The sequence below is a fragment of the Leuresthes tenuis genome, unplaced genomic scaffold, assembly GCF_036924035.1.
Source record: "Leuresthes tenuis unplaced genomic scaffold, fLeuTen1.0.hap1 SCAF_7, whole genome shotgun sequence".
Classification (NCBI taxonomy): domain Eukaryota; kingdom Metazoa; phylum Chordata; class Actinopteri; order Atheriniformes; family Atherinopsidae; genus Leuresthes; species Leuresthes tenuis.
The window spans coordinates 2,240,871-2,265,442 of NW_027325361.1; the positions used below are offsets into that span (position 1 = coordinate 2,240,871).

The window sequence follows — 24,572 nt, forward strand, 5'->3', positions numbered from 1 at the left end:
TGTGAAATCTGCCCAAACCGGAAGTTGACAGTTAGCATCCCTCAGACTCAGTCCTGTGTGAGTGTGTGAGTGTTCAGGCGTAAAGATGTTACCTTTATCCATGAAAGACGATGAGTACAAACCGGCCAAGTTCAACCTGCTGGTCAAACTGTCCGGATGGTTCAGGTAAGCTAACGGCTGCTAACCGCGAGCCGGCGGAAGCCTCAATAAGCTGCTAGCATGCTGCTAACCGGCTAGCCTGAACTGACGTGGTCCTCTGAGCTCCATCTGCACCAAAACTGTGTTTTATCAGCCTGTCATACGTTAATGTGCGCGTCTGCCATGGCAGTGCGTGTCTGTTTGAGTGTAAATGTGACTGTAAAGCTGGTGAAAAATGGGATTTGTGCGGCTTCGTGGCTCCAGTTGTGTCAGTTTCTCAGCGTTTGTTGTCGTTTTCAGGTCCATCCTGGCTGATAAAACCTCCAGGAATCTGTTCTCCTTCCTCTGTCTCAACCTGTCCTTCGCCTTCGTGGAGTTGACGTATGGCATCTGGAGTAACAGGTAGGCTAACGGCGTTAGCAGCAGCAGCATGTGAGTGCGTGTGCGTGTGCGTGTGCTGAGGATGTGCCACGTATGTGTTAGCATTAGCACGGAGCAGCTGTGTGTGTGTTTGCTTAAGCCACAGAACAGCTCAAAGTGGACCCAAAACGTGGCATTTATCATGTAGACAGGCAAATAAAAACTAAAACTCGATGAACATTGAACTGACAGTGTTTTATTTAGCGTTTCTGAGGTTAAATTTACATTAAAACTTACAGTAAATTCAGGAAAATACAGGATCGACTCGACTTGGAAGGAATATTTCAGGCTGAAATGACCTAAATTACTTTGTAGGGGGTCTAAAGCTGCTTAAAAACACAAAGTACAAAAAATACAGGATTTTTTGAATGATTGTCCTGGACAGAGTTTTCTTTAGTGTAAAGATCCAGTTTCTTCACCATAAAAGGCAACACAGCTGATTTTGAAACCTTGTTTGATTCATCAAACTGTGTCTGTGGGCTAAGAAGTGGGAAGTTGATGTCATCAGACTTCAGGCTGTTCTCAGGCCCCCCCCACACTGTTTGCCTCTGACAACTGGCTGGAAAACACAGAAAAAGAGCTTCTGTGCAGGCGACAGATTCACACAGACGACTGAAATCGAGGCTCAGAGACCATTTCGGAGTGGATTTCATGTCCTGTGTGTTAGATTTCTGCTTCTTTGGGCAAGTTTTCTGTTTTTCTTTAATACTCTGCACACAGTCATGCAGTTTTTATCCCAAAGAAGACAAAGAACAAAGGATTCGGCTCCTTTTTAAGCCGAAATGTAAGTGCAGAACATTTTTGGTGTCTCTAAGCGCCTGTTTTTACGCTTTCACCTGCCTGGAAACGCTCAGTAACATCATGCTTCTGCCCATTTCTACTCCTCCATGCCGCCTCCGACCTGCTGAAACCTCATCCCTCTTCTGAGGTCATCAGGTCAGAGGTTGCTGCTGGCGCCGTGCACTCGTGACGGGATTCACGAACGTTTCTGTTTGTTTGTAGACAAAAGACCTCTCTGATGATCAGTAAACCTCCGACATCGAAGTGAAAACTGCTGCTGGTAGAAAAGGAAAGAAACGGGATGAAATGAAACACATTTTAAAACCTCCTCGTCAGGCTCTGGCCTTCATGTGATTCTTCATGTGACTTTAAATCCTAAAACATATCCCAGAGTGTCTAATCTGGCACCGCTGCTTTAACCCAGTCCTTCAAACTCTTTCCAATAGTCATGAGTATGATAATAAGCTCATTAGATTAACCCGAATAATAGAAAATGGACCTTTAATCCCTTTTGTGTTTGGTTTGTGTCTCATTCTGGAAGAAAAATCATTGATTTTTGTTTCTCTGGAAAGAATTAGACAGTTTTTGAATGGAAGTCTGTTTGAATTGGTGTAAAACGGCTTTTTTAAACCTTGAAACAGGTTTTATCTGCATGAATGAGACTGAATGAGAGTCACTGAACAGGAAAAACAGCTGTGAACCGATCAGATTGTGGTCGAATCATCTGTATTTATCTTTATTTATCTGTATTTATCTTTATTTATCTTTATTTATCTTTGTTTATCTTTATTCATCTTTATTTATCTTTATTTATCTTTGTTTATTGGTGCAAAAGTATCAGATCTCATGTGAAATTGTAGCAAGAGCTGGAGAAGTTGTGGTTCTTATGTCTGAAAACATGAATGAAACGAATGATTAAAGGAAAAGACTTTTTAGGTCTGGTTTCACGTGACAATTGATGGTTTCTTGTTTCAGGAACATGATGAATAAATGGCTCAGATTCCACTTTATTCATCATGTTCACTTTATCTATGGAGGAATTTTAAATGAACCCGTTTATGGTTGAAGTTTAAAGGAGAGAAAACTACATTTTTATCCATTAAACTGTTGGATGAGACATGCTTGTTTGATTGATTTAACTAGAACTGATCATCTTTAATTAACCTGCATTGTTTTACATTTAAAGGCCCGTTTAACATGTTTTAAACGGGTCGTATTTGCCTGGTTTAAACTGTTCAGTGCATGTGATGCGTTTAATTTGCCCTGACATGTTTTTAATTGGCTTCATCAGCTTTAACTGGGCCGGCTGAAGGTATTCCCTCAGATTTGGGAGCAGCATTCGTCCTTTGTTCTGAGGCAGCTGTAATCCAGATTAATCTGATTATTGGCTTTGTGCTTCGTCGGACAGAAACAAACTTTTCAGTTTTGCATCATTAATGCGTCGCTCTGCTCCTGCTTGGTCCAGTTTAGGTCTGATCTCAGACTCCTTCCACATGTTCTTCGACTGCACCGCCCTGCTGGCAGGCCTCGCAGCCTCGGTCATCTCCAGGTGGCGCTCCAACGACAGCTTCTCCTACGGGTGAGACCCCCACGCCGAGCCCCGCCAGCCGGGCCGGACCGGTTTGTTTGATCATTGTGTCCTCGTTGTGTCTCAGGTACGTGAGAGCGGAGGTTCTGGCGGGCTTCGTTAACGGGCTCTTCCTCATCTTCACCGCTTTCTTCATCTTCTCTGAAGGAGTCGAGGTAGCACAGACGGACACGTTTAACCCATAAGTTTCACACTGACGGCTTTCAGCCTGAAGCTCTCAGACAAAAGATTTAGAGTTAAACTGTGACGCTCTGAGGCTTTGGGACCAGCTGCTGCTTCCTCCAACCGACCAATAAGAAACGCACCGATTAATGCAACTCAGCTGTATTTGTACGACACTTCTCAAGCACACGGTCAAACCAAGATGCTGTAAGGAGCAAATCTCAGGGAACTTCAAAGATGTTGTTCATTGTGATCCAATCAGATCCGGTTAATTAAGTCCAGTTCACACAGAGCCAATTAAAGAAAGAAAAAAGTAGCCCAGCGAGCAGATAGCACTGAAACTTCTCTCTGATCCAATCCCCGTCCTGAGCGGCACGAGGCGACTTTGTGTACAAGAAATAACTGGAATCTATCAGATAAACATTTAAGCCAGAAACACAGACTTTTCTTGTGCTGGACGTGTCAGATCTGCATCTAAATAGGTGGTTGAAGGGTTTTTTGGGTCTGGAGGTGATTTTTAGTTATTGTGATGATGGGACAGTATCGGCTCTTTTTAGACGTCCATTATCTGTTGGTCAAACTGTTCAGAGTTATTATAGATTAAAAACCTGAAATAAATGTGTCCATAAACCATAAAACACCCCCAGCACCAGCAGGTGATTGTTCCAGATTGAGATAATGCAGCAGGCTTCCTGTGTGTGTCAGAGAGCTCTGGAGCCGCCTGATGTTCACCACGAGCGGCTGCTTCCTGTCTCCGTGGCCGGCCTGCTGGTCAACCTGGTCGGGATCTTTGTGTTCCAGCACGGAGGCCACGGCCATTCACACGGAGAAGAAGGTAATCCACCTCAACTTCAGCTTTACACACCTGCAATGAAACCCAGTTAAATATCAGTTTGCACCTTCCTGAGCGGCGTTTTCTCCGGTACCGCACATCACCACGGGTAACGCCTCCCTCTGTGTCCTCAGGTCACGGTCACAGTCACTCTCTGTTCAACGGCAGCGTAAATCACGGCCACGGAGGACACGACCACCACAGCAAACAGGCAGACTGGCACGGCCACGGAGGTCACGGAGGTCACGGAGGTCACGGAGGTCACGGGCACAGCCACGATGGTCACGGAGGTCACGGACACAGCCACGATGGTCACGGGGAACCAGACTGTCACAGTGAGACTCTGACACACGCATACACTTCCCATTTGGTCCCATTTGGCTGTCGTTTGATGGTATTTAAGGCGTTTTTGGGCTTTTTTAAAGCAGGAAATGATGGCTGAAAAAGTCCAAATGATCCTTAACGAGCTCTCAGATATCGAATAAAATAAAAAGCATGTGTGGCTTTTTACCAGCTGTGGAAGAACACAGACCCCCCCTGACTTAGAGATGGTATCGTGACATAAATGTCTGTGAGGACACATTTTTTGGGGCACCAGTTAAGGATTCGTGGGGAGGTTGTGGCTGGAGCCCATTTTCTTTTCCTGATCTATTCCCAGTCATAGGACCTGTGGTTTATTTTCTCTGTTTGATTAAATAAATTCATTATTAACTTATTTTGTAATACGTGGGACGATGATCGGTCCAACGTTGGCTGATGGAAGCATTAGTTATGAAAATTTGTTTCATACTCGGTCCAATTAGAACGGATCCAATAGAAAATTTGTATTTCATGAACCACTTTGATCCATTCTTCAGTTGTGGGCGTTTCTACTTTTCACCATTTTCTCGTGGTCATCTACTTTGTCATTAGTGTGTCAGTTATTGAGCATTTTGTACCCAAATAGAGTGAAATAAAAACAAAAGGAAGTTTATTTCAAACACATTTATTATGTGCTCGTGGATCTCCTTCCAATAAGTTCTGCTGACTCAACAGCTCCAGAAAATAAGGGTCAAACTGGCTCCCAGCATCCTCTCCAACAGCTTCCCTGATGGATTTAACAAAGAATCTCATGCATTTGACCTTATTGAGAGCCACAGTACATTTTCCCACCTCCTTCATGAACTTGTCCTCAGCTGGAGGCCGGTTTACAAACCAGGTCTTCAGTTGCATGATTAGTTTAACACACACGTTTACCAGTTAAAAGGCTTACTTTTTCTGACTGCTTCATTTGTGAGTGATCCACCATAACTTTTACACAGTTACCAGTTAAAAGGCTTCTTTACTAGGTTGCATTCGAAATAGTAATATTCTTAGGAAAATAGCAACGACTCAATCTATTTAAAGGCCTCCAGTTACCATCAATTGCTAGTTAATTAATCAAAATTTTCCCTAATAATCACACTATTTCCAACCAACAATAGTAACACAAAGGGTTCCTTACCATAAATCCACTGGTAAGTTAAACAACGAAGAATCCAGCGAGTCTGTCCACTGATTCAAAAACAGATCCTGTCACCTTTCCTCCAGCCAGTGGCAGCCGGCCTCTATCAGAAACCCTGCTGAGAGGACTTCAGTTAGGAGTCCTGGACCCCCCCGTGCACGGTTTCAGCTCCGATTCTGGAAGGTGGAAAGGACTTAGAATCCGGCTCGAAGGACCAATATGTTAGAAAAATTCTCTCAAAATTAGGCTCAGAGTCGCTGGATACGATTAATTTACACAAAACATTTATTTCTTGCAAGAAAGAGACAAATCCACACAACCTGTCGGGAAGACCGCTCAGAGTTGTCTCCCGACCAAATGGTGCTCCAGCTATTTATGTTGCTTATGCTTGCTGAACACACAATGTTATGGGGAAAGGTGCTTCTCTCCCCATTCATTATTATGGGAAGGAACATAAGAGGTGCTTCTCACCAGTTAATATTATGGGAAAGTCTAGTACCAGAGTCGAAACTCTTTTGCTTGAATCATAGAAGGTGAACAGATGGAGTGACTCTTCTGTCATAGTATAACTATATAATTTTTCCAACACCCTGATTCATCCGTTTCTGCAGCCTCTTTTATATGTTGGTTGAGATTACGCCAAACTTATTTATTATCACTGACGGTTGTCCTTTTGTTGTTTTCTTGCAGATGACCTGCTGCACACGCCTGGAAAAGGTGCCAGCAAACAGATCCTGCAGGGTGAGAGCCGAAGGAAAACTTCTAAAATCTCAGCTTCAAACAGAAGGAATAGCTCTTCTTCTTCTTCTTCTTTTTCTTCTTCTTCTTCTTCTGTTTCAGTAAACTGACTCTCTTTGGGTTTTAGACGAAACAAAATATCTAAAAACATGTTGAGTTCTTCAAAGCAGATGAGTTTTAGGAGGTTAAATTGTTTTCAGGTCGGCTCTTAACGTGTTTCTTTAGGAGATGAAGTGAAATCAGGGTCCAAACTAAATCCAGTGAACCTGAGGTGTAACGTCGTCTCTGAGCCACCAGATGGCGCTCTCACACTATCAGCCCACTGATGATCCTTCTATTTATGTCAGATGAACACAGATCTATGAGAAAAAGGCTGGATACACAGTATTTTTCCAGCTGAACTGCTCAAAACTTTACATTTTTATTTGTAAATTAATTTCCAAGAAGTTACAGGCAACAGTCTTTTAATAGAAGACTAAAACGTGTTTTTAAATAGTGAGACATGGTTTAAAAATGGTCATCATTTGGTTTTAAATCAGCAATTTCCAGTTTTTACCTGCAGAACGTCTTCTTTCATAATTAAATAGAATTTTCCATTAATTTTGATTAATCTACAGATGAGAAACACACAGATATATTCGCTGATGTCTGCAGCCGACCGCAGTTTAAGGTTTTAATTTAGACAAAGTTGAATCAAGTTAACATGTTGGAAAGTTTCTGAAATATCTGGCGTCTCATTTGTTTTATTTATTCATTATTTTGGGAGACGTTGGATCCCCGTCAGAGAACAACGGCTCCAAATTCTCCTGCTGTGTCACTCAAATGAATTCACAAACACTGAGGATGTTGCTCCTGCTCCTTAATATTTTATTCACTTACTTTCTGAATGTGTAATTAAAACTGTCAGGTGAGCTTTAAGCTTTAAGACTCCAGTAAAATGACCTTAAAACCACAGTTTTGTTGCAGATTGTTGACCCTTTTTCTCTCTCAGGGGCTCTTTTTATACCCAGTCATGTTCCTCCAGTTGTTTCTTTTTAGCTTCTTACTTTTCCAGCCTTTTGTTGCTCCTTTTTGAGGCGAGTTGAGCTAAAAGTTTTCATTAAATGGTAAAAATGTCTCACTTTTCTGACACACAGAAAAGCACACGCATACACTTCCCATTTGGCTGTCGTTTGATGATATTTAAATGGTAAAAATGTCTCACTTTAAACATTTCTATGTTTTACAATGAATAAAACTTGAGGTTTACAAATCATTTTATTCTGTTTTTATCTCCATTTCACACATTGTTCTAATGTTTTCAAGCTTTTCATATGTATGGAAATCTGTAACATTTTAACTGTTTGAATATAAAAATGTTCTATTTTAATGGTTTCCTGATCCCTTGGACTCCACTTCTGGTCTCAGACTGTCGTGCTGATGAAGTCTGACTGAACTCTGATGTTTTGGCGTTGCAGGAGTCCTCCTTCACATCATCGCCGACACTCTGGGCAGCATCGGCGTGATCATCTCCGCTCTGCTGATGCAGAAATACGACCTGATGATCGCAGATCCCATCTGCTCCATGCTGATCGCCCTCCTCATCGGAGTGAGGTGAGACTTATTGATCATCATTTACTGTAACGGTTCCAGCGTGGCGCCGTTGGCCGGAAGGTTTTTAAGGAGGAGCTCCACCCTGTTGATTGACAGCTGTAACTACAGCCTATAACGGGCCACATATGTGGGCGGGGCTCCGAGAGCCGCCTTGTGGTCAGCTGGGACCGCACTTACAAACATGTGCGGCGTCTTTGTTGTGGACTGCTTCACCTCCGCTGTTGACCAATCAGCTCGGCCGAGTAATGACAGACTGCAGTTGAGTGCGTGTTGACACAGGAAGGTGAACAATAGTGTGATGTCACTTCCTGTTTGTGTTCGAAAATTGAACAAGCAGCTGCTTTAAAGGCTGATGATCCTTCTTCAGGCTCCTCAGTGACTAAAGGAGCTTAAGGAACCAGTAGAACCCGTTTGATGACCACCTGGATCAGGACCAGCATTAACCAGTTATCGACCACCCTTCAGTACCTTTTTAGATCTTTATTAACCACCAAAAACCTTCCCACAGATGATGATAATGTAGATAATCCTTAAAGCAGAATCCTTAGATAGTAGAGAACTCCCACTGCTGATATAATCCTCCCAACCGTCACTGTAACCTCTTTAAATGACCTAAACTTCTGCTCATTAACATAAAAACTACCCAGAAGTCTCCTAATTGACCTCTAAAATCACCTTTTTTAAAAACTTTTATTATCAATTCAATGACAACTGGAACCTTTTTACATAAAACTGAACCATCTATAGCTTTTAGACCTTCTTTTTTAGCTAAAACATTTAACTTATTGACCCTCTGGGCTTCATAAATTAGTTCCTGAACCATTTGATCTCCCTAAATTGGCAACAGACCAAACGAAGAGGTTTACAGATCCTTTATCTTCTTGAAAAACCAATAAAACTTCTCTATGACCTCGTTAGTGACCGGTTCAACCCCAACGTCTTCATCTTTTTCCACCTTTTACAAGTTAAAGGAAAGCTAGACTCCCAAGAGATCTCGACAGTCCACTTAAATATGGAAAAATAAATAAATAATTGATTAAAAGAACTTCCTCTGTGATCTAAACCATCCAAACATCCTCCTCAGTGGTCTGTGGAGCTCTTAATAGACGAGTTTAACCTGCTCAGTGTTGAACCTCTCAGTGAAAACACTTTAATGGCAATTTAAACCTCAAAATAACTTTTTAAAAACAAAAGAACCTCATTAACTAAGAGCCTGCCAAACATTTCATCATTATCCCCGACGTAGACCTTCCTCAGTGACCAGCAAAACCTCCTGAATTACAAGGAAATCCTCCAGAAATGACCATTAACACCTTAAGTTAACGTCATTAATGACTCTGACCATCAACTCATCTACGACAAAGTTATATTCTATATGAGAACAAGAATCTTTTAAGTGATCACCATGAAATCTCTTTAAAATAACCTTAATAATCAGAATGACCTCAGCAGGGTTCATGGCAAAGACCCCGAGAACCTCAAAAACAAGTAAAACCACATATTTAATTAGCAGAGAAACCTCTTGAATGGCCTCTAAGACCTCTTAAAAGATGTGAAGGACCCCCACAGCCACTCCAGTGGTGGTTAGAAACAGCAACAGCCTTAAGGGTCCATTTAACCTCGCCGTGTGGTTTAAGACCTTCTGAAGAAGCCTTAAATGCGTCGTCGTTGGCAACAAAAGTAGCCCCAGAACCTCTTTTGTGACCATTAAAACTTCTGGAGAACAAAATAAAGTCTTTATTGCCCCATAGAACCTCCTTAAGGATCAATAAAATGGACTTTTCTGACAGTTTAAAGCTCCTGTTCAACAAATAAACAAACATACAGGGTGTGAAGTCATTTCTGTCATTAATTCTTGATGGTTTATTGGATTAAAAACATCCCAAAGAATCAGAGAACATGTGGTCTGTGTCATTTAAGTTACCGAACTTCAAAGTAAACTAGAAGATGAGTCAACGCAGACTCTCAGGTTTCAGATTCCACTGAAGGTTTACCTCGAAGTGAGCATCTGCCTGGAAGGAAGGAAGGAAATCACTCTAAAACCCGATGGACACTTTGGAAAATGGTTTCCATTAATGTAAAGAATGTGCAATTAGGAGTTAATGGGCTTTAACACGCCAAGCCACCGGTATGGACTTTGGAAACAGTCTGGTCTCGCTGGTCCTCGGCATGAAAATGCAGCGGTCAGAGTTCTCAGAAGGCCCGGTGATGAATAAAGCTGACGTGCGCTGATGTAGTTCGATAGGCTGGAAGAGAACGTAGCTGCATATTTTAGGACTCAGCACAGCGGAGCTGTGGTCAGCTGAGAGGCCTTCACCCAACCACAGGGATCAAGTTTCTGCAGCTGGAAAGTCGAAGTCACCACGGAGCTCAACTCCAGTTAAATACCGACAGATTCTGCACATGGAAAACAGGCCCAGTACAACCCAAACTCCAGCTAACCGTCTGGGGGAACCGTTCTGGGGGAACAGTTATTTTGTGTGGTAATCACATCTGTGGGGGGGGAGGAGCAGGACTTTTTAAGGTGGTATGAGAGTAAAGCAGTGGTTGTGGTAACATTGGCAGTATTGTCCTGACCTTTACCCTTTGACCCTCAGTGTGGTGCCACTACTGAAGGAGTCCATTGGGATCCTGATGCAGAGAACTCCACCATCACTGGACAACGCCCTGCCAGAGTGCTACCAAAGGGTGAGTTCGGCCCACACCCACCAAGAGTCCTACTCCACTTTTAACTCTGTGTTTTTTTTTTTAAAAGAAAACCTTAAATTTTGACGATGATGGACTGGTGACTTGACCAGGGTTTACCCTGCCTTTCAACAGCTGGGATAAGCTCCTCAACCCCCACCTTCACCCCCACCCATACATTCTGACAACCAGATTTCAACAGGCTCCAGCTTAAAAATGGCCAGAGATAAAAAAGATGCTGTTAAAGCGGTATTTTTAAACCTTATTTCTGGCATGAAATGCGTTCATCTGCTCACTGAGAACAGTTTGGTGAAAGTCGGCGTCCTTCGGAAGATATTTAGATAACTGGAGATCCATATAACGGAGTGAACGGGGCTTAGAGGATGCAGCCTCTGAATAAGGCATTATCTGTCTTTATTTCACCAATACTTTAAGAAGAATGAATGAATGAACGTGTGCTATAGCTCTGTTAGCTCATAGCTGCTGTTATGTGGCTACTTGCAGCTATAGGAGAGCTAACGGAGGGATTTCTACACAGGCACTCTACTGGGACCACTTCATCCACACGCCCCCCTGCAGCACAGTTTATTCACTCCGTGCTCTGTGACAGTCGGCTAACTTCACACAGAGTTTGCTGCTGATAGTTTTGTGCAACATGGCAGGATATTTATCAGATTTTGACGACGTGAACGAAGACTTTGAGTAAGATGGACGTTCTTACCGGAGTGAATAAGCTGTGCTGCAGCGGCGGGCGTCGATGACTGTGTAGGTACCAGATCTACTCGGGGCCCTGCGCCTGCTGATGACGTCAGACTCTACGATTGACTGGACGTTGGCACGATGACATAAGGGAATGTGATTGGTCCGGTGTAGGTACCAGATCTGCCACTCGTAAAAAAACTTTTCTTTTCAATACAAAATGTATTTGGAAACTGAGCTAATCATGTCAGCATTTCTATAAAAGTCACAAAAAAACCAGCTAAGAAAACACAAAGTACTGGGTTTACGTTTACTCCACTATTTACATTTTATGAATGATGTATTTTTTGCCAATATGAGGTTATTTAATAGAAACTCCAACTTTATTACAAACTACATTTCATAAGAATCAGATGTGCTCGGGGGTCAAGTCCCTTTCGAAAGATAAAGCTGGATTTCTTTGTAAAACCCGTCCATGTTTCCTACGAAGAGCCGCGAAAACGACTTCACCAGGTTGTTTTTTTTACTACTTCAGTAAGTTGTCCGAACCAATCACATTCCCTTCCGTTACCGTGCCAACGTCCAGCCAATCATAGAATGTGACGTCACCAACAGGCGCCCCGAGCAGATCTGGTCCCTACACCGTCATCCCAGGAGACGAGTGTGTAGAAAGCCTCTATAAGCCCCCCGATAGCCGCCAATAACAACAACACAGCAGCTATGAGCTAACAGAGCTATAGCACACGTTCATTCATTCATTCTTCTTAAAGTATTGGTGAAATAAAGACAGATAATGCCTTATTTAGAGGCTGCATCCTCTAAGCCCCGTTCACTCCGTTATATGGATCTCCAGTTATCTAAATATCTTCTGAAGGACGCCGACTTTCACCAAAATGTTCTCGGTGAGCAGATGAACGCATTTCATGCCAGAAATAAGGTCGAGATAATAATTTAATGGGAAAAACGTTAAGTGAGACCCAAAGTTTAGTCACCTAATTTACATGTGATGACATCACCGATGACATCACTTCATTGTGGCGCCTTTGATTCCGCAACTTGTAGTGAGTTATCTCCGACCATTTTTAGGCTTCAGCCTGTTGAAATCTAGAAGTTTTCTTCAAAAAGGGTTAAATCAGAAGCAAATATCTGCCGTTTGGTTCTTTCTTGGGGATTTGGGGGTCAACCCAGAAAAGAACTGGTTCCAACTGACAGCCCGCCCTTGTATACGTCTATTTCCTGCATTGCGGACGAGTGTAATTGCTGGTTTGTCGTGTTCAGGTGCAGCAGCTGCAGGGCGTGTACAACCTGCAGGAACCTCACTTCTGGACTCTTTGTACTGATGTTTATATCGGAACGTTAAAGCTGCTGGTTGCGCCGGACGCCGACACTCGCTGGATCCTCAGCCAGACGCACAACATCTTCACACAGGTACCTGAACGCACCGCCGCTCCTCTGACTCACCTGCCGTAGTGACGCCAACCGTTTTAAATGTGGTATTTACGTGTCTCCGCAGGCTGGCGTTAGACAGCTGTACGTTCAGATCGACACGGCCGCCATGTAGAAGCTCCTCCTCCAAATGAAGGGACCAATCGCATTCAATCTGCTGCTGCAGGTGACCTCTGACCCCTCACAGTCACTGCAGGATTGACTCAGAGGAAAGGGGGAGGGGCAAAAAGAACTGACGGACTCAAACAGCCCCGCCCACTTTTCTTTTTAACCTACCTATCTGGGTTGTCGGGCAGCGCCCCCCCCTCTCTTTCCCACCCCCTGCACTTTGTTGACTGGAGCAAAGCATTCTGGGTAAGTGCCTTCATTGTGAATCAGAGACAATCTGAGCCCCTCCCACCACCGCTGACATCACTGCTGGAACGTGATTAGTCCGCAGTATGTGTGATGTCACTGTTTTTACTGTGCCAAAACATGTGACCAAACCATGTGACCTGTCGGTGGGTTTCACACTTTTTCTTTTTGTTTTTTTAAAGCCGTAATAAATAATTCTGTTTCTCCGAGCTGCGTTATTGATCTCCATCTTTATTGATGATATCAGGTGTGTGTTCATATCAGAACTGTTCCTTTGAACGGTCACATCTTTATCCCGATTCAGACGATTCTTTTTGGAAATCAATTTATTGACAAACGAACGTCCGATTGTTCTGTGTGTGTAAATGTGAGGTTGCTGCCTTTATGAGGACAGATTTCGTGTCTAAACCCATCATTGTGAGGACTTTTAGCCCAATTCGGCCTCAAGACCTCAGATCATTACAGAAGTGGTCCCCACAAAGATAGACTGTCATGTTAGGAGGTGAAGGTTGAGCTGTCAATCATGCTCAGGTGCTGCAGTGCGTTCGGCTCTGCGTTCACTCGCAGCATGTCCACCTCCAGCGGGTGGAGTCGGCTGGTGACGACCAACGAATGGAGCGGCCCACCGAGGTCACATGACACCAGCTGCTGTAATGTCCCTGTGCGGATCATCTGGTCATCGGAGCCGAGCCGGGCCACGCCGACACACACCGTGTCCTCAGTCACACCTGGGGGAGGAGCAGAGACTGAAGATGAAGCTGATTGGGCTGAGTGAACAGGGCCTGCCACTAACAGCCAATCAGAAACAAAAGTTTCTGGAGTCCACTGAGTATACTCGCAGTTGACTCCAAATATCCCACAATGCACCATTAAAGGTAGCGCGGCGGTCACTAACTCGGCAGATATCCCACAATGCACCGTTAAAGGTGGCGCGGCGGTCACTAACTCGGCAGATTTCCCACAATGCACCATTAAAGGTGGCGAGGCGGTCACTAACTCGGCAGATTTCCCACAATGCACCATTAAAGGTGGCGCGGCGGTCACTAACTCGGCAGATTTCCCACAATGCACCATTAAAGGTGGCGAGGCGGTCACTAACTCGGCAGATTTCCCACAATGCGCCATTAAAGGTGGCGCGGCGGTCACTAACTCGGCAGATTTCCCACAATGCACCATTAAAGGTAGCGCGGCGGTCACTAACTCGGCAGATTTCCCACAATGCACCATTAAAGGTGGCGCGGCGGTCACTAATTCTGCAAATATCCCACAATGCACCATTAAAGGTAGCGCGGCGGTCACTAACTCGGCAGATTTCCCACAATGCACCATTAAAGGTGGCGCGGCGGTCACTAACTCGGCAGATTTCCCACAATGCACCATTAAAGGTAGCGCGGCGGTCACTAACTCGGCAGATATCCCACAATGCACCATTAAAGGTGGCGCGGCGGTCACTAACTCGGCAGATATCCCACAATGCACCATTAAAGGTGGCGCGGCGGTCACTAACTCGGCAGATTTCCCACAATGCACCATTAAAGGTGGCGCGGCGGTCACTAACTCGGCAGATTTCCCACAATGCACCATTAAAGGTGGCGCGGCCGTCACTAACTCGGCAGATTTCCCACAATGCACCATTAAAGGTGGCGCGGCGGTCACTAACTCGGCAGATTTCCCACAATGCACCATTAAAGGTGGCGCGGCGGTCACTAACTCGGCAGATTTCCCACAATGCACCATTAAAGGTGGCGCGGCGGTCACTAACTCGGCAGATTTCCCACAATGCACCATTAAAGGTGGCGCGGCGGTCACTAACTCGGCGGATATCCCACAATGCACCATTAAAGGTGGCGCGGCGGTCACTAACTCGGCAGATTTCCCACAATGCACCATTAAAGGTGGCGCGACGGTCACTAACTCGGCAGATTTCCCACAATGCACCATCAAAGGTAGCGCGGCGGTCACTAACTCGGCAGATTTCCCACAATGCACCATTAAAGGTGGCGCGGCCGTCACTAACTCGGCATATATCCCACAATGCATTATGCCAAAGTAGACCCAAAATTTTTGGGGGGGATTTTGTGTTTATATTTTTGAAATAATTAAAGATTTATTGTTGTTTTTTCTGAGATTCTTTAGCTGTTCGTACACAAGAAAATTTCAAGTTGTTTAAGCTTTAACTTTTCCAGAGTTTGAATGAAATCAGGAAGAATCCCATGAGTTAAGTGGTCATTAAACTCGATCCAGGCTGTTTTAAGGCGGTATTTCTCACATCGTGTTTGACCGCCTTAAAACAAACGCGTTTAATATACAGTCCAGTTGAATGGTACGTTTTTCTTTCCTCATCGCCATGGTTACCGTCAGCCGCAGCTTCCCGTATTGGGAGTCCAAACAGGAAGCAGGGGAAGCTGCGGCTGACGGTAACCATGGCGACGAGGCAGAAAAATGTACGGTTCAGCTGGACCGGACCAAAAGGGGAGCGACTGACTGCTTCTACGATGTTTCATGTGAACTTAAAGGTGCTTATCGGTCGACTTCATCGTTGTTATGAGTTTCCACCAGGTGCATGATGGGAAATCTTTGCAAGGTCTTTAGTCTGTGGCTTTATCTTTAGATATGAGTTTTTTCAAAGTTATCTAAGGGATGGGAAGCGTAAAGCGTTACAAGTTAGTTTAAAACTCTCTATTAAGAGCTAGTTTTAAAAAAAAAAAACGATTTATCAGCATATTTTTCCTTTATTTATCTCCCCCGACAGTCAGCCTGGACTTTGGACCCAACCTTTGACTCGGATACGATTCGTTGCTAACCAGAGTTAACGACCTGTTAACGAGTTTCTGTGCTAACGGGATATTTGATCAAAACTTCAACAAATCAAACCCTTTTCTTTTAGATTTACCCACTAATTTAACTGCCTGAAATCCTCAGAATGAGACGATATTTCTCTGTATGATGAAGAATTTCACTTTGATTAAAGTTGTATCACAAACTTTGTTTAATAAAGTTTCCCTTTAACATGATTTAATCCTTTCATGAAAATGTCATTACTTTTTTTTGTGTATTTAAACCTCAAATATCAGTTTTAATTTTTTTTTTAAATTATTCTGAAAATATGAAACATTTTTTAATCAACAACTTAAAAAATATTTAAAAACTACTACTTTTAAAAATATAACTATAACAATTTTCTTAAAAACTTCGAGTCGAGTTCTTTAAGCCATAAAACTATATTTTTACAACTAATTTAAAGAGCCTCAAACAAGTAGAAAACATGCAGATTACACCAACTCTGCATCAGAACGACTTATTTCTGAATATATTTTAAATATTTGTAACTTACTGACATCACCAAATTAAGCATCAAGACCAAAACTCTTAAAAAGTAAACTGAGGGATGAATTCTATTTAATTTGAGATTGAAGGCTCTTGTAAAGCAGATCAGGTGACTCACCTAGCTCCTCCCCCTCTTCTCTGCGCCTGTGGATGATCTGAATCAGCTGATCTGCGGCCTGACTGACTGTCATGAAGCGAGGAGGTTCGTAGATCTTCTTCCCTCTGAAATCAATAGCAAATACAACACTGTCACAAAATAAGGGAGTCATGAATGACGAGTTTAAGGTGGTATTTATGAGCATCAGTATTCAGACAGGAAGTTATGGATGATTTGAACATTAAAGGAGAATTGCGGCGTCCTTCAGAAGATATTTAGATAACTGGAGATCCATATAACGGAGTGAACGGGGCTTAGAGGATGCAGCCTCTAAATAAGGCGGTAAGAACGTCCATCTTACTCAAAAGTCGTCAAAATCTGCTAAATATCCTGCCATGTTGCACAAAACTATCAGCAGCAAACTCTGTGTGAAGTTAGCCGACTGTCACAGAGCACGGAGTGAATAAACTGTGCTGCAGGGGGGCGTGTGGATGAAGTGGTCCCAGTAGAGTGCCTGTGTAGAAATCCCTCCGTTAGCTCTCCTATAGCTGCAAGTAGCCACATAACAGCAGCTATGAGCTAACAGAGCTATAGCACACGTTCATTCATTCATTCTTCTTAAAGTATTGGTGAAATAAAGACAGATAATGCCTTATTTAGAGGCTGCATCCTCTAAGCCCCGTTCACTCCGTTATATGGATCTCCAGTTATCTAAATATCTTCTGAAGGACGCCGACTTTCACCAAACTGTTCTCGGTGAGCAGATGAACGAATTTCATGCCAGAAATAAGGTCCAGGTTTAAAAATACCGGAGTTCCCCTTTAAGGTGACACATTCGGCCCCTTTTTTTAAACAATTTGAGTTTTCTGAGGTCTTGTTGAGATGTTTCAGGTTTCCGAACAGAAAGTGACTTTCTCTGACAGAACCGTGGAATTAAATCAGTTTAAACCGAATTAGACCCGAACAAGAAGGCTCTCCCAGAGAGGTTGTTTCCATAGTTACCCGTCATCAACACCTGGACACCTGCTGTGTGATTTAATGCAGTAACACAGACATAATGAAGCTGTTCCTGCAGTCAGAACAACAACACTCCAGCTCCAAATATAGATATTCTGATAGTTACTGTATTGATCCCAGAGGGAAACAGTTAGCAGTTAGCTTTAAGTTAGCAGTTAGCCGTAAGTTAGCAGTTAGCTTTAAGTTAGCAGCAGATGCTAGCAAAATATACAGTCAGTCAGCTGATGTGAAAAATCCCAACTTAAACAGCAGCCTCGTGTTATCGTGGTTACCGTGGTTACCGTGGTTCGACCCTGAGGCTCAGAACTGCACGCGCTCCCTGAGGTTCACCTCAGAAAATAACACCACGGTGACATCACCGGACTGAGAGCAGCTGAGACCTCGGTGTGACCCACCTGGTTCTGGTCCGATCTGGTGTCTTACCTCATCATGTTCTCGATGCTCTGCTCTTTGACTTTAATATCTGTAAAAAAACAAGGGGGGGGCGGTTTTACTGTGTTTTTACTGCTCATACTGGAAAGATGATGATGATAGAATATTGATCTGTGATCACTTTGATCATCAAATCATTCACAGAGATTAATTTTTCTACATTTTCTGAAAACTTTCTGGATAAAATTATCATTTTTTGTGTTTTGCTCATCGAAAATGTGTAAAAAAAACTGAATATTCCCTCAAATGTGTCAGTAAAGCATCAGTCCGAATCATTGATCATACATATGATCAATGATTAAGTTAAGTCTTTCAAACCTTTCTTGCTTTTAAAACCCTGAAAAAAGTGATTTCTACGTTTAGTTTCTCAGACAGTCTGAACTGAACATATTTCCTGTTTCATCTGTGAACAAACATCATTTCTACACCTCAGACCTGCAACATCCCATAAAGTCAGTGAACCTTTTCCCACTTTGTGTCCTTCTGCCAACACTTAAAGCCGTTCTGACTCTGAGGAAACCAGGTGATGCAGAGTTCCAGCTGTTATTTTGTCCCATTCTTCCTTAAACAGGTCTTAAGGTGTGCAGCAGTGCGGGGGGGTGGTTGTTTCTCTGCTGGGGACAGGTCAGGACTGCAGGCAGCCAGTCCAGCACCCGTACCTCTTCTTCCTCAGCCAGGCCTTTGGACTGTGGCAGAATGTGGTTTTCCATGGTCTGCTTGAACAATGCTGGGACGTCCCAGGAAAAGATGTGGCCTTGAAGGCAGCATATGTTGCTGTAAAATCTCAGGGAGCTTTTCTGCATTAATGCTGCCGTCACAGAAGTGGAAATGAGCTTTGCCCCCTGATCCAACCCCATACCATCACAGAGCCTGGCTGCAGGGACTGGTTGCTGACAGCAGGCTGGATGCTGCTTTTGCTCTTTGCTCCATTTCTTCCAACAAAGATGTGGAATACTGATGGGTCTGACCACAGCACACGTTTCCACCGTGTGACGGTCCATCCCAGACGCCTCCGAGCCCAGAGAAGTGGACGAGGTTAACATCAGGCTTCTTTCCTGCACAGTAAAGCTTGTGAATGGAACTCTGTATTGTGGTGCTTGACAAAGGTTTCCACAGTAATCCCTTGTCCATGTGCTTCTATCAGCTGCTGATGAATGACGGTTCTTGATGCAGCGTCTGAGGGGTCAGAGGTCACGGGGTCCAGCTTAGGCTTGCTCCCTCGTCCTTTACCTTGAAACTCCTCCAGGTTCCCTGAATGCTTTAATGATATTCTGCTCTGTAGAGGCAGAAATAAGCAGATCCCTTCCAGTCTTTCTCTGAGGAACTTTGTTTTAAACAAACTGGAGCTCCTCTGAACATCTTTGCCTTCATGGAGGCTGCTTTAGGACCAGATCAGGGTGACAGTCACCTGTGTTTTTAACCCTCATTATCAGCCTTATTCTCACTCTTTTTGGAATGTGTTGCAGCTTGAAAAGCTGGGGGGCCTCATCTGTCACACCTTTCCTCACTTTGCTCTCTTTTCCCCCTGTTTAATTTCTAAATGATTTTATGTCCCTGTGACATTATTGTGGTTATTAACTTGTGTTTCCCTGTTCCAGCAGGTATCCTTTGAATGGTGTTATGGTGTTTTTCCCCCCTCTTTTCCCTCTTTTCTGTCTTCTCAAACCCCAGCTGGTCGAGGCGGATGGCCACCCTTCCTGGTTCTGGTTCTGCCAGAGGTTTCTTCCTGGTTCTGGTTCTGCCAGAGGTTTCTTCCTGGTTCTGGTTCTGCTAGAGGCTTCTTCCTGGTTCTGGTTCTGCCAGAGGTTTCTTCCTGTTAAAGGGAGTCGTTCCTTTCCACAGTCCCTCAGGCTCAGGACGGGAGATTGGACTGAAGACAAGTTTCGGTCCAATCTGTTGGTTTCCTTAGCTCGGATATTATTTTTGAATTGGCTCCATATGAATTAATTGGATTATGATTACAATGAATTGAATTCCAATTGGCTTGAATTGGACTTTATTATTTAAGTGCCTTGAGATGACAATTGTTGTAATCTGGCGCTTTATAAATAAAGTTGAATTGAATTGAATTGAAATATAAAAATTTATGTTAATGAACATATTAAATGAAGCCGATGAGACAAAAGGCCAAATATGTGCTTATTTCTGCTTCTCTCAAGTAAAAACGATCCATTTAATAACTGGATAAGTTGTAAGTTCTATAAAATGTCTTAAATAACAACAATAAGCAGGAAACGATCACAAAATATTGATCACAGGTTTTATCTCATGTTAAACATCTTAATTTATGTACAAATGTTTTGTTTCCTGGTGACAAAAAGCACAAAGTTCACGACCATCTTAGAATTTTATTGTGAGCTTTTATCATCATTATTACGGCTCTGGCTGCTTATCTGTGGTTATTTTATTGATCTATAAGCTGTTTACCAGTGAAATAACCAAATAAAAGCTTCTGCAGATGATGGATGAGCGTCTGACTCCATTCTTTTATTTCCTCTGATGAATATTAACAATGCTCAGACACCAGCAGGTCCCCCCCCCCCCCCGGCTGTTGGTTTAGGGGACGGGGGGCCTTCAGGGGCCCCGGGTTGATTGATGGTTTGTTGGTTAACAGACACCTGGGGACTCCCTGAAGGCAGCGAGGAAGATGCACTGTGAGTCGTTTTAATGTGAAGCTGCTCAAATTCAAGCTGAAATGGACATTTTTACGGTTTTATTCCGTTTTTCTCACCCAGCAGACAGAGCGTGTGCAGTCCAGCTGCTCTGTTTTTGCAGATTTTGTCGTAGAAGCTCTCGGGTCTCCACGTCTCGGTCCAAAACACCACCGACACCGTCTCCCCGAAATTATACAGCTGATAAAAACACACGGACATCAGCTGTTACCACATGGGCTTCACATGTGTCAATAAATAGGAAATCAAAGAGGAAATTCAGACTTGTGTGAGTTTGTTTCCTGTTTTATCAGCAGCTGCTCGTGTTGTGACACTTTAAGCTGAAACCTCAATCAGCAGATCTGAGTTATTGAGCCACGACATTTCTGCTTTTACATCTTCCTCAGTCTCCCTTTAACTGGGCTCGTGCAGTCCTGCCTCCAAGGGTCTTAACATGTGCTCCATCCTCTTATGAAAGGTTTAGAGAGAAAACGTTTGAATTATTCATTCATTTCTTTCCTTCAAAGTAACTGAGCAGCAGTTAATGAGTTGGACTGGATTCATTCTTCATCCTGTGGAGGAACAGAACAGCTTCTAAGAGTAAATGTAACAGAGGTCACTGTTGGTCTTTTTCAAACTGAATATCACACAGTTTGACCAAAACAGCCCAATATTTAGTCCTCATTTCTTCCTGATTCCTTCCAATCAGCCAGAGTTTCTGATCAACAGTTCTGCAGCTTTCTGAAGCTCTTTCAGAGTTTTTCTTTGGACATTTTCTGCTTTTTCGCTAATTTTCAGTCCAGTTTTTCTTTGTTCAGCCACTTAACTCTGAGCTATGAAGCATTCAGGCAGGAAAAAGGCTCCTAACTCAAGGGATGAACCAGTGTTGTGTCGACACAGAACAGACAACTTAGCAAAGAAGCCGTTTTAAACTGGATCTTTAGGCACTTTGTCACAAAGACACATCATTTGTTCCCATTTCTTTAGCTGCATCTATGAAAAACAGCAAAGAAAACACAGTTTGACAGACAGAAAATAGGATTTCTGCAGCAACAAGGTGATTCCCAAAGAGCTATTAGCTGAAAACTTGGCATATCTCAGCATGGTGTGCAGTGTGTCCTTAAAACATTTGAGGAAACTGGACAAGTGGAGGACAAAAGAAGAAGTGTCAGGCCTAAAAAACTATCTCCAGCAGATGAACAGGATCTGAAAGTGATGTCCTTAAGAAAGAGGAAAAAATCCAGCTGTGACCTGACAGGACCTGAGAGATGCATCTGGACCTTCAGCTGATCCATCTACTGTTGGCCCAAGCCTCATCAGAAATGGTCTCCATGGAAGGGTGGCTGTCAAGAAGCCGTTCTTAAGGAAGGGAAACAGGGAGAAAAGGCTGAGCTGTGCCAAATGACACAAGAAGCCATTCTTAAGGAAAAGTTTATCAGTTCTTTCTCTGATATCAGATCCAATAAGTTGGACTTTGTGCTGTTTTTATGTCTTTATGATGAATAAAACCACTCGGTTTTTATTACTTACTGGATATTCTTTAAAGTTTCTCCTCCTCCTGGAAAGATTAGAGCCTGATGACACGAGTTAAAGTCCAAAGTCTTTAAGGTGCAGCAGCTGTGAGGAGTCCTTTATAGCAGGAACACAGACGACTCAGTCGCTGATCTGAGAGGAGAAATGGCGCAGAAAGGAGCTCAGCTGGACCGAGAAAGCTTCTCTTGTTCGATCTGTTTGGATCTGCTGAAGGATCCGGTGACTATTCCCTGTGGACACAGCTACTGCAGGAACTGTATTAAAGGCTTCTGGGATGGAGAGGATCAGAAGGGAATCCACAGCTGCCCTCAGTGCAGGAAAACTTTCACACCGAGGCCTGTCCTGGAGAAAAACACCATGTTAGCTGCTTTAGTGGAGCAGCTGAAGAAGACTGGACTCCAAGCTGCTCCTGCTGATCACTGCTATGCTGGACCTGAAGATGTGGCCTGTGATGTCTGCTCTGGAAGAAAACTGAAAGCCATCAAGTCCTGTTTAGCCTGTCTGGCCTCTTACTGTGAGAAACACCTTCAGCCTCATTATGATTCACCTCCATTCAGGAAACACAAGCTGGTGGAGCCCTCCAAGAACCTCCAGGAGAACATCTGCTCTCTTCATGATGAGGTGATGAAGATGTTCTGCCGCTCTGATCAGAAGTCTATCTGTTATCTCTGCTCTGTGGATGAACATAAAGGCCACGACACAGTGTCAGCTGCAGCAGAAAGGACTGAGAGGCAGAGAGAGCTGGAGGGGAGTCGGCAGCAAATCCAGCAGAGAGTCCAGGACCGAGAGAAAGATGTGAAGCTGCTTCAGCAGGAGGTGGAGGCCATCAATCAGTCTGCTGATAAAACAGTGGAGCACAGTGAGAAGATCTTCTCTGAGCTGATCCGTCTCCTCCAGAAAAGAAGCTCTGAGGTGAAGCAGCAGATCAGATCCCAGCAGGAAACTGAAGTGAGTCGAGTCAAAGAGCTTCAGGAGAAGCTGGAGCAGGAGATCACTGAGCTGCAGAGGAAAGATGCTGAGCTGCAGCAGCTCTCACACACAGAGGATCACACCCAGTTTCTACAGAACTGCCCCTCAGTGTCAGCACTCAGGGAGTCTACACCCTCATCCAGCATCAAGATCCGTCCTCTGAGGCACTTTGAGGCTGTGACAGCAGCTGTGTCAGAGCTCAGAGAGAAACTACAGGACCTCCTGAGAGAGGAATGGACCAACATCTCACTGAGAGTCTCTGAGGTGGATGTTTTACTGCCTCAACCAGAACCAGAGAGCAGAGCTGACTACTTAAAATATTCATGTGAAATCAAACTGGATCCAAACACAGCACACAGAAAGCTGTTCCTATCAGAGGGGAACAGAAAAGTTTCATATATGAATCAAACTCAGTCTTATTCTGCTCATCCAGACAGATTCACTGACTGGCCTCAGGTCCTGAGCAGAGAGAGTCTGACTGGACGCTGTTACTGGGAGGTGGAGAGGAGAGGGAGAGGAGTTGTTGTAGCAGTCGCATACAAGAACATCAGCAGAGCAGGAAGTGGGAATGAATGTGGATTTGGTTATAATGACAAATCTTGGGCATTATATTGTGGCCCAAACAGTTATTCATTTATATACAACAGCATAAAAACCTCCATCTCTGTTCCTGAGCCCTCCAGATTCGGAGTGTACCTGGATCACAGAGCAGGTATTCTGTCCTTCTACAGAGTCTCTGGAACCATGACTCTCCTCCACAGAGTCCAGACCACATTCACTCAGCCGCTCTATGCTGGGATTAGGCCTTATTATTATGGATCCTCAGCAGAGTTGTGTGAAGTGGAATAAAGGTATCCTGTCAGCTCTTTGCTGTTTATTTGCTGCTTTTTCCTGGGTTTGTGCAGCCATGGAGGATATCACTGCTAATGATGAGTTTTATTCACAGAAATGTTTCTCCACATGAAAATCTAAACTTCTCTGAGCTCTAAATGTTAGTTGGATGCTTGTGTTGATGTGTCTGTATGTTGTTGTTTCTCTTCCACTTCATGGAGCCCAACAGAGAGATCAGCAGACCTTCCTTTATCACAGACTCTGTTCACATCTCATCACTTTGTAAATGTAAAATTATTCTGGAGCTACACTGACTTTGATTGGTTTCAGAGATCAAATGTTGCTGCTGTTTTCTAAATCAACCAACAGATGAGGAAGTCTGTTCTGAGGTGCTCAGAAACGGTCATTTCCAGGATCAGCAGGAATCAGGAGATCCTTCATCAGCTTTAATGTGAGAACCAGTGAAGATTTTCACAGCAAACACCACTTTGAAGGAGTGAACAAAGTGTTTTCTGTTGTCTTCATTTCAGTGTTTGTGTGAAATCTGACGGAGAAAATGTCAAACTGATGTGAGGGTATAACTGAGGCCGTTTTCCTGTAACAGCACAAAGTTCAGAGTTCATGTTCAGAGCAGAAAATATTTGACTTTCTTCAATAAAACAGCTTCATCTCAGAGAAATGAGTCCAGTCTTCTTTGAATTTTTCTTTCCTCCGTCTCTCACCCAGAAAGATTTGATCCACATGCTTCAGATGATTAGTTTTTATTCTCTGAACTCTGCTGTTCTGACTTTTCTTCT

General features: G+C 43.6%; 3 protein-coding genes across 3 annotated transcripts in view; 2 read left to right on the top strand and 1 right to left on the bottom strand.

Annotated features, from left to right (window-relative positions):
* On the top strand, window positions 1–13,127 carry slc30a7 (solute carrier family 30 member 7). The gene is made up of 11 exons (XM_072388889.1): window positions 1–165; window positions 439–540; window positions 2,804–2,917; window positions 2,994–3,081; window positions 3,794–3,923; window positions 4,055–4,255; window positions 6,094–6,144; window positions 7,599–7,734; window positions 10,332–10,422; window positions 12,397–12,546; window positions 12,632–13,127. The coding sequence occupies exons 1-11, from the start codon at window positions 86–88 to the stop codon at window positions 12,677–12,679; spliced, it is 1,191 nt and encodes a 396-aa protein (XP_072244990.1). The 5' UTR covers window positions 1–85; the 3' UTR covers window positions 12,680–13,127.
* Window positions 12,824–24,572, bottom strand: part of dph5 (diphthamide biosynthesis 5) — a 16,906-nt gene continuing 5,157 nt past the window's right edge. The window contains exons 4-7 of the mRNA XM_072388890.1: window positions 20,523–20,643; window positions 17,783–17,822; window positions 16,364–16,467; window positions 12,824–13,646 (exon numbers count right to left, since the gene is read on the bottom strand). Coding sequence (XP_072244991.1) covers window positions 13,414–13,646; window positions 16,364–16,467; window positions 17,783–17,822; window positions 20,523–20,643 — 498 coding nt within the window. The 3' untranslated portion in view covers window positions 12,824–13,413. The remainder of the gene's footprint in view (window positions 13,647–16,363; window positions 16,468–17,782; window positions 17,823–20,522; window positions 20,644–24,572) is intronic.
* Window positions 22,046–24,436, top strand: LOC140311496 (tripartite motif-containing protein 16-like). The gene has a single exon (XM_072388880.1). The coding sequence runs from the start codon at window positions 22,120–22,122 to the stop codon at window positions 23,791–23,793; it is 1,674 nt and encodes a 557-aa protein (XP_072244981.1). The 5' UTR covers window positions 22,046–22,119; the 3' UTR covers window positions 23,794–24,436.

Coding starts and splice junctions, on each gene's coding strand:
- slc30a7 (XM_072388889.1), top strand. CDS start 86: ATGTTACCTTTATCCATGAAAGACGATGAGTACAAACCGGCCAAGTTC. Junction 2,918..2,993: donor AACGACAGCTTCTCCTACGG/GTGAGACCCCCA, acceptor GTTGTGTCTCAG/GTACGTGAGAGCGGAGGTTC. Junction 12,547..12,631: donor CGCACAACATCTTCACACAG/GTACCTGAACGC, acceptor GTGTCTCCGCAG/GCTGGCGTTAGACAGCTGTA.
- LOC140311496 (XM_072388880.1), top strand. CDS start 22,120: ATGGCGCAGAAAGGAGCTCAGCTGGACCGAGAAAGCTTCTCTTGTTCG.